A 9176-nucleotide genomic window follows, 5' to 3' on the forward strand; every position below is an offset into this window, starting at 1 on the left:
TTCTACCAAAGTTACAGATGAAGATGACAAAGATCTACAAAGACAAGTGTTTTCCTAACCCACCAAAGCACTTACCTGCTGACTTTGGAACTCTCTCCCCTACTAACATCAACGGCTCTGGGGTCACAATCAGCGATCTAACCCCTGGGTTTTGATTGATCATGTAGAAGGGGCAGAGCACACCATCCGTAGAGAGGAGGATCAGAACTGGAGCTGGAGGAAGGGTCTTCTCGTCACCTGCCAGAGATCACACATGTAAGTCCTGCAGCCCCACTTTCCTGCTCTGTTCCTACTGGCACTGGCACCTTCAGGTGATTTGCTTAGCACCTTATTTCTTACATACGTCCCTTCTTGCTTTCACCTGTGTCTTTGTTCCCTTGCTTCTCTGTGAATGCCCAATTCTCTTCTTCCCTTCTTTACTCCTTCCTATTCCTGACTTCATGATTCATAAATTCATAGATGAAGGGTTATTTTGACAATCAAATGCCATCTCCTGAATGACAAAGCCAAACTTTCACCCATGAATTCCCATACCAAGCTTTTTCATATTTTGAAGCACCTTCTTCTTCACCTATACGCTGCTCCCTCCTTCAGTCCTCTCTGCCTTTCTGCAATCCTCACATTCCATTGGGTCCAGTCACATCATTAACATTCATATACATAAAGTACAGAGAGACTCACAGCTTTTTAACTTTAAAGAAAGCCAACGTCAAGCAATCATCCTGATGATCTGAACCTCTGATATAAAATATTTGTGTTTCGTGCAGCTGCAGTTTTGAGGCTAAGAATCTGCTTCAGTTCAAACAGTCTCAGCATAGTTAAAGGCTCCAAATCACTTCCATATTTATATAAATAAATAAATATCTGTAATATTATATAGACTATGTTACAGATACTGCAATATAGAAATAAAAAAACCTGTAATGGTTTAACTGTGCTAAATTAAACAAAAGACCCCAACAAATCCAGCATGCAGGAAAAATCTGCTACAATCACAGTGCTTCGGTAGGCAGTGCAGTGGATGGCCATGTTTCTCTACCTATTGGTTCTTCAGGAAAAGCATGCTAGGGAAGGCCAGTTTCCAAATGGGAACAAGCCCAAGGACAAATGAGGTTTCTTTGCAATCCAAACTCGCAGTGAAGTGCAAAGCCAATTAATATGTAGACAAAAACTGAGCTGACTTCACTCTGAGAACACAATGTGTTAGCAAAATGCTTCTCCAAAAACCTTTCTAAAAACTCCTAGGGCAGCACAACCTGCGCTTTAAAATATCTGTCCTGACAGGTTCCTTAATCCAATAACTGTATAGATTAACAAAGAAAATGCTTCAAATTCAACTTGGCATTCAAGCACAAAGGTTGACCTCAATTCCCTACTGTAGGTTTTCATTCAGGTAAAGTTCTCAGTTAACTGGCACCCTCCTGTGCTCTTTAGGAACTCCTGACTGCAGTACCTTCCACTCTGCCTGAAGGCATCTCTATTTCAACCTGTCTCTAGGTTTCAAGGGAGAGTTTTCAGAATTCACTAAGGTACAACACAATGGCTCAGATGTATCTCCAGCTTCAGCCTCTGACAAAGGTGCTTTGAAGAGCCTTCAGGCAGCAGAGGTTACAGCAACGATGCAACTGACTAGATGTAGAGCACAGCAGGGTTCAGTCAGTATAGGTTCTGTGCTTTAACGTTGAGTGAAAACTTATGGATCCACCTCAATGATCTTAGGTTTTTCTGGCTTTGAAACTAACCCACTTTTCCTTTAGATCAGTGCAAATGTACTTCATACAAAATGGTTCTGCAAAATGACATGAGTTACAAGAACAAAGGAAACCTCACAGGCAGTCTGAAATCACTGGTGTTAAGAGTATGTATGCTTTAAACCCCTATTACCCCAGCTCCGTGAAACACAGACATGACTCAGGTGCTTTGTTTGCCATATCTGTTAGTGTAGCATCCCAGGCTGCTGAAAGCTTTGAAGAACTGTATTTAACACTTTACCATTTGAATCCTTAGACAGAATTAAGCCCACATGCTGTGGGTTTGATATAAAAAGGCAGGACATACGTTGGTCTCCCTTTCAGAACAATATCCCACAACCCAGATCTCCAGGCTGCCCCTCAAAAATATCTCATATATTGCTATTGTTGGATTATTCCACAGGAAAGACTAACAAGACTTACTGATCACAATAGGCATGTTACTGGTGTAGTCTACAGCAACACCAACAGGCAGAGTGTCATCGCTCTTATCTGTCACAGGAAGTTCTGCTCTGCTGGAGTCCTCCAAAACCCATGATTCCCAGTTCTGCAAAAAATAAAGATTATTTTGCCTGCTGCTTTCCTGTGATCAGCCTTCTGCAGAGCTTCAGCCCAATATAGCTGAAAAACAAGACCGCAAAAAAGCTACAGAGCAACTACTTACATTTGTCAGATTAACAAATGCCAGAAGTATCAGGGCCCTTCACAGATTCCTGTGTGACTTCTCACACCTCATTGCACACCAGAGTTAAGGTCAGACAGTTTTAGTGTTGAACTTGAATTGATGAACTCACACGAATCACCTCATGATAGTGAGCTTGACCAAATTTTAAGAATGCCAAGTGAATCATGAAAAAAAGACTTCTGGTACTTGGTTCACAACATACTGCTTGTGTTTGCCCTTTCTCTTTTGTGCCACTCTGATCTGTTCAACTGAGAATTATGTTTATCTTGAGTGCAAAAAGAAAGGTTTTTTTTGTTTTGTTCCTAAAAAATATACCATTTCATTGTACTTCAGGGCTTATATAGGTTATACTTGCATAGATTTTCAAGAAAGAGGAGGTGCATTGGCACAAATGCAACAGGAATAAAAAATATTACCTGATCCCCTTGCCTGGCAAGAATGCTGACTTCTGTGGAAGCTGCTGAAGCTGCCAGAACCAGATCCCTGTAAGCACAAACAGGTCAAAACCAATATGCCCCCCAGCTCCATATTATAATCTATGCAAATTAAAAACTACCAATAGGGTTATAAGACTATAAAACTGACTTTTCTTCCTAAGATGAAAACATCTTTGGATGTTTTTAACTTCCTCCTAAGGGAAACATGATTGGTTACATCACTATAGAACATTTATTTTGTTTTGATGGGGCTTTGGGGTTTTTTTGTTTAAAGCTAGTCACCAGGGGCTGAATCCCTTTGCCTTCCAATGATTTGACACTTTATCATCATAAGTAATGATGGCTCAAGTTACGTAGTTGAAAAGTTAGGGACAGCTTCTTCACACACAGTTAAGCAAGACAAAAGGTTGTGCTTCAACCAACACATAACAAGATAACACCAGACAAATGAGTATATTGGCACGGAGATAAAGCATGTAGGAGAAATTAACTGTACTTTAGCAAAGCATTTACAAGATAATTTACAAGATAATAGTTTCAGTTGATTTCTCTCACACTCAGGTATTATGTCCTTTACAAAAAAGGAGGAACATAACATACAGAGAAGCTGAGAAACAAGAGGAAGACTTTGCCATGATTCGTGCCACTTACCATTCCTCAACATAGTTGAGAAAGTAATGATGCTGTCTCTCTGTGCAGCTCCCATAGCAAGGCTCCATGAAATTCACAAACTTCTCTGGTCGCTTCTCCTCCTTTTTCTGTAAAGCAAACATTGATAATTTACCTTCCATCACAGAAATCAAGTAATCTCCCATAAATACAACTGCATCAGGGTACACCAATAATTGCTACATACTTCAAGAGAGAACAGGCATCATGAGACCACTTAAAAAAGAACAAAGCAAACAAACCAAAACCCTCCTTCCAAAAGGAACAATAAAGAGGCTACCAGGGAATTTAAATCTCACAACCCCCAACTCTCCAGCAACGAATAACCTTTTACCAAGGAAAAGCATATCATCAGGCCTAAAAATCTCCTTAACCTTAAGTGATGTAGAGTCCTCACATATATTGTCTCTGTGTGTGTGTGTGTGTGTGTCTCTTACTTTGGTTTTCTTCCCAACTGTTTACTTCAGATAACAGAATTCTTCCTGTCATAACATGATCTCAGCAGAGAACAAGTTACTGATTGGTATTCAAGTGGATACTACTACCTCCACTCACTCCTCCCGAACCCAAAATCATAACTTACAGTAGTACCAAACTCAAAATCTACACAATACTAATGTGACTAATGAAAGCAACTTGCCATTGTAATAAATAAGAACAAGCAACAAACACTACTGTTTTAGTGACTTTCTGGCACTTACAGGCAATATGGCTATGACCACTTCTGGAGGTGTTTCCAGTGTTCCATCAGCTGCTGCATACACAATAGTAAAGACATATGTACCAATCCACAGCACATCCAAAACTGGAAGAGAAGGAAGCAAATACCTGAGCCAGAAATACTTCAGAATGATACTTCCTTGTACCTTGATTTTAACTCTGCACAGCATAGAAAAGTAAATGACAAAACAAACAAACAAGGAATCACTACCAAGATAATGAATTTCAATGATCTGTCTGGAGAACATCAATCTTATAAGGGGAAAAAAAAAAACCATCCCTATTTAATCCCAGAAATTTCAAACAAAGAATGTATTTGATTTGCTTGTTTTTTATCAAAGGCCAGACACTGCCAGTGTTTTCAAACATGGCTGATGTTCTGGCATATCCATACGGAGTGTTTCTGCTTTTCTCAACTTACTGCTTTGACATTTTATTGAAGAGACATGATGGGATGAAACTCACAGGAGACACGGGAGTGGGATTTATATCCAGAAATCTTCCTGCTAAATGGAGGTTGCTTGTGACAGTATTGTCTATCACTCCAGTGAGCAAAAAATAGCTTTTAATACGCATATTTAAAGCATTCCAGAAATAGACAAGGACTCTGGCCAACTGGTAATTTTTCTACACAACCCAGAGCTAAAACATATAATTATTTTTTTTCCAAGTATTTAAAACTCACACTGTAATTACGTAACCAGTGCAGTATACAGCTGCAAGAACTAAACCCAACACGAGGCTGAATGAGTAGAAATATTTGAAAAGAGAAAACAAGTTAAAGATGTACCTTTAACAGGATTGTCCGAGTCATAAAAAGGAGGACAAGGGATCACTTTCTTCTCCTGCAGATTCTGCAAATGAAACTATGCTTAAATACAAAGAATAAGCGAACAAAGCCAACTGCAAGTTTTGCAAAGCCCAGAGAACTGGTTTTGAGCACCCACTCTTTAACAATCACTTTGTGCCACACTGAACTCATGACTTCTTAGTGTAAGGTGCAAAACTTAAACTAAACCCAGCATTGGTCTAAGACACTTTAATTACTGAAGCACTTGAGCAGCTTCACATGGCTCACACCATGTGCCATCTGATCAAATTCTGTAGCTTGTGACACAAGGAAAATAAAGCATGTTACAAACTAAACAGACATAAGGCCTTACTATCAACCATACTTACAGGCAGATATTGCACCACGGTGCCGTTTTGTCTCCCTACGGCCAGTTGTTTTCCCTTTGGGCTCCAACACACTAAACAAAAAAGAGAATTTCATTAGCTCTAAGGAACTGGAGAGTTACAAGGCCTCACAAAAGCAGGACCAACAAACTAAAACCACGATTTTTTTCCCCTAGAAAAAATCATTAATCTGAATTAAACAGTCACAGAGAAAGCAAGACTGCACAGATCAAAACTCAACAGATAATGACCCTTATAACATGTTTCCTTGGAAACGAGTTGAGCCTGAGAGAGCGCAAACTAAAGGTGGGTACATTGCAACATATGTTCTGAGTCTCAGGGAGCTTAAAACCTTCCTTTTGTGAAGGATTTTTCATTAAGAAACCCCCTCCTGAGACAAACAGCTTGATTCTTTTTACATCTACCAGTCTGCTTCTCCTTTTCAGTGTCAGACACTCTGTATGCTATCAGAGGCGGCCACTCACCAGATGTAACAGCTACAGTGAAAGGCAGCGTGGCATACACTTTCACAGAGTCTGTGACCTGCAGGACAGAGATGCTGCCATCAGACAGGCAGACGGCTACCATGGCAGGACTAGCTGGGTTCCACTTCAGGTCATTGACCACTGCTGTGCTTCCCGAGTCCTTGGCCAGTTTGTGATAAGCAAAAGCACGTTTCTGCTGTTTTCCCTTTTAGGAAAGAAAAATACATGAGACAGTCAAAGCTGAGCACAAAGTCAAGTTCTCCCAAAGTCATAATTCAAAACCATTTTGATCTTCCTATAAATTAATGACTGATACGAAAATAAGAAGCAGATTTTGAGTTTATTGAGCAATTCCTTTACAAGATATATCACAGAGACAGACAGACAAACCCCACCCAAGCTATGCCTCTCCTCTTGCTGTATTCTGAAAAACAAAAACCAACCCCAAAACTGAACCCACTTTCCACACACTTTACCTGGTTTAAGAATGTGCGGACATCAAAAAAGGCAATGAAGGAACCGATTTCACTGGACATCATACAGACAGACAGCGTGAGATTATCACAGCTTAAAGCCAGGTGCTGCACTGGAAACTTCATAGCAACTGAAGTACTCTGAACATTCTCCACTTAAAACACAAAAGGAAAGAAAGATAAATAAAGGGGACAAATTTCAATAGCAAGAAGTCTTCCTGAAAAATAATACCATTAGAATAAGTTCATGCAAAATAACCAGTCCTATTAACAGCAGTCATCAAAGTTAATGTCTAGAAAAACTAAGTGAAAGCAAACCCCTTGATCTCCACCAACAGAGTCTCAAGAGTTGCCAAAAAAGAAGAGAAAATTCCACTTTTCTTCCTAAGTTGGAGGAAAAATAAGTGGACAGATTTTTGGGTTTACTTATGCATGCACATGAATACCTCGGTACAGTTACTAAGGACAATGGAAATCATTTTGCACTTTGGTGTACTTAGAACTTAGGTGGTGGAACAGTGTTGCTTCCTCTCTTAGAGGACAATCACGTAGCCAGGGCAGGTAACTCAGGGCAAGAACTTTGCCCCTCCACTCACAGACATCCCTGATGTGTGAACAAGTTCATGGGTCAAAGACTGGCCATAAAGGCAGCATGTGGCGAGAGGGAAAAACGCAACCTCATTGTAGAGCACTGAGCACAGATGACCAAACCTGAATGACACAGGGACAGGAGTTAGCATGGAGCATCCTAGTGACGTGTTCCCAAGAACTGCACTTCATCTCAGCTAGAGATACAGCAAATATTGTTCCTGCCTTCTCACACAAGAAAATGTGGTAATTTCAAGTACACTAAAGAGCACAACAAGGGCTGTATCAGAAGCCAAGAGCTCCATATCATAGAAAACCACTTAAAGCTGTCTCTGGAAAGACCATGAGACCCAAGTGCACCTTACCAATTTTATTGGGATCCTCTCCCAGCTGGTTTTGCATGAGGAGATTTCTAGTGTGAAAGATCTGCAGGCTGGTTCCTCCACCAGCAAAGACCAGCCCATATTTGTTAGACACCGCAAGGAGGCTGGAGCGCTCTTTGGGAAGATCATCAGGAGCATCGAAGATGCGGACCTTCTTCAGTGCTCTGAACTGAAAATCCTGTGGCAAAAGAATTGGGAAGTAGTTGTACATATGCTGGTGAAGACGAATAGCTTACTTCAGTTTCTCTAAGAGAGCAAGCTGAAAATCCTCTCCATGAGAGCTGCCAAACCTGCCAAGGCCGAGCCCATACCCACACTGTCACTGGCCATCCCATCCCATTTTCTGCCCTATCTAAGAAAGACATAAATCACACCACATTTGTCCATTCGCTGAATCTCTCTTCTACCCACTGTGTATGTTCGTAAAACCTGCTGGAGCTGAATACACCTACCTCCTCAAAAACATACCCAAACTAGCCAACGGGTACAGAAGAAAAAGGAAAGAGAAGGGAACAAAGCAGAAACACACCATGATTGAACAAAAGCACACATCTGCTTAGATGCATCTTTGTTTGCTAGTGTAATTTATAACCCACCTGAACAGACAGGGTTATTCCTTCCACCCACCCCAGTAACTACTTTGTATACTGTTATTCTTTGCACTTGTTTCTCTCATAATTTACACTGCCAGTTTGCAAAAGGGAGAAGAGATAAAAACCTCCCAAAACACAAACTGACTTAAGAAACCTCAGTTGCACTATTATCATGCAAAACCTGAGGTTCCCCTCAGGAATGAGCCTCTCTTCCCAAGGTGCCAACTGCTGAACAGAGCACTGGGTCTAACGCCAGTAACTCAAACCAAGCATTTGAGCTTTATTTCCAGATTACTGCTACAGCACTGAGTAAGAACATTCCTTCAGCCTGAGGAGGCTGCAGGAACTCATAAACTTCCACAAAGCAAACAGCCCAACTCCCTTGTTTATGCAGGTGCCTGAGCAGAAAACAGCTACACAAAGACCCGTGTGGGCTTCAGGAATCCGTACCCCCATGTCCCGGCTCCTCCATTCAGGTAAACACAGCAACGGGAGAGGCCGGCGCGACCCTGCGAGACCGCAGTTTACACTGTCCCATAGCAGACAGCCACATGCGCTGCTTCCAAAAGCAGATTCCCAGCACAAGGCGTGCTGACAGCAGCACTCAGCACATCACTCCCAAAACAAGGCTCCTCCAACCCTCACATCCCGCCTCTCCGCTCCCCAGCCGTCACCAACACCCTCCGCAACAACGGCCACGCCGGCTCTTCCCCCTTCCACCCCACACCCTACCGAAAAGCGCCCCACAAACCCCGCAGGGGCGCCTCAAAAAGCCCCGCCATGACCCGAGCCAACACCACGCACCCCTGTGTACCCCTCAACCCGCCACCCCTCACAGCGCAGGCCGCGCCCTCCTCAAGCCCCACTGCCCTCACGGCCCACACCGGCCCCAAGCCAAACCCGCTCCCCGCCGCTCACCTTCATCTCCCGCTCGGGGATCACGTCCATGTCGTCCCCCATGGCCCGCGGTCCCCGCTGTTCTGCCACAGCCGGGAATCCCCCGCCGCTGCGCCCACTTCCGCTTCCGGCCGGGCCGCGCTACGCAGCGCTCTCTGTGCTCCGCGGTCCTCCAGCAGGCTCCGCCTTGGCCGCGCTGCGGCAGCCGGGAACACGAGGGTGAACGCGAACGGGAGCTTGGCGAGGCTTGATAAACGCTGGTTTGCAGCCCTCGAGGCCCAGAGGGACCGACCCCCGAGGGATGGGGGCTGTCGGCGTG

The 9176-nt window shown here is 43.1% G+C and overlaps 1 protein-coding gene across 4 annotated transcripts in view; it reads right to left on the reverse strand.

Annotated features, from left to right (window-relative positions):
- NUP214 (nucleoporin 214) overlaps positions 1 to 9009 on the reverse strand; it is a 44075-nt gene extending 35066 nt beyond the window's left edge. For all 4 annotated transcript variants that reach the window (XR_013958103.1, XR_013958104.1, XR_013958105.1 and 1 more), the window contains exons 1-11: positions 8879 to 9009; positions 7350 to 7545; positions 6400 to 6551; positions 5924 to 6128; positions 5442 to 5512; positions 5053 to 5116; positions 4244 to 4347; positions 3525 to 3631; positions 2853 to 2919; positions 2175 to 2298; positions 76 to 237 (exon numbers count right to left, since the gene is read on the reverse strand). Coding sequence is in view for 1 of the 4 variants with exons in the window: in XM_080630392.1 (XP_080486518.1) it covers positions 76 to 237; positions 2175 to 2298; positions 2853 to 2919; positions 3525 to 3631; positions 4244 to 4347; positions 5053 to 5116; positions 5442 to 5512; positions 5924 to 6128; positions 6400 to 6551; positions 7350 to 7545; positions 8879 to 8920 (1294 nt within the window). In the remaining 3 variants the exon portion in view is untranslated. The remainder of the gene's footprint in view (positions 1 to 75; positions 238 to 2174; positions 2299 to 2852; positions 2920 to 3524; positions 3632 to 4243; positions 4348 to 5052; positions 5117 to 5441; positions 5513 to 5923; positions 6129 to 6399; positions 6552 to 7349; positions 7546 to 8878) is intronic.
- Between the last annotated feature and the right edge of the window lie 167 nt (positions 9010 to 9176).

The sequence above is a fragment of the Psittacula echo genome (assembly GCF_963264785.1).
Source record: "Psittacula echo genome assembly, chromosome: 16".
NCBI classification, from domain to species: Eukaryota; Metazoa; Chordata; class Aves; order Psittaciformes; family Psittacidae; genus Psittacula; species Psittacula echo.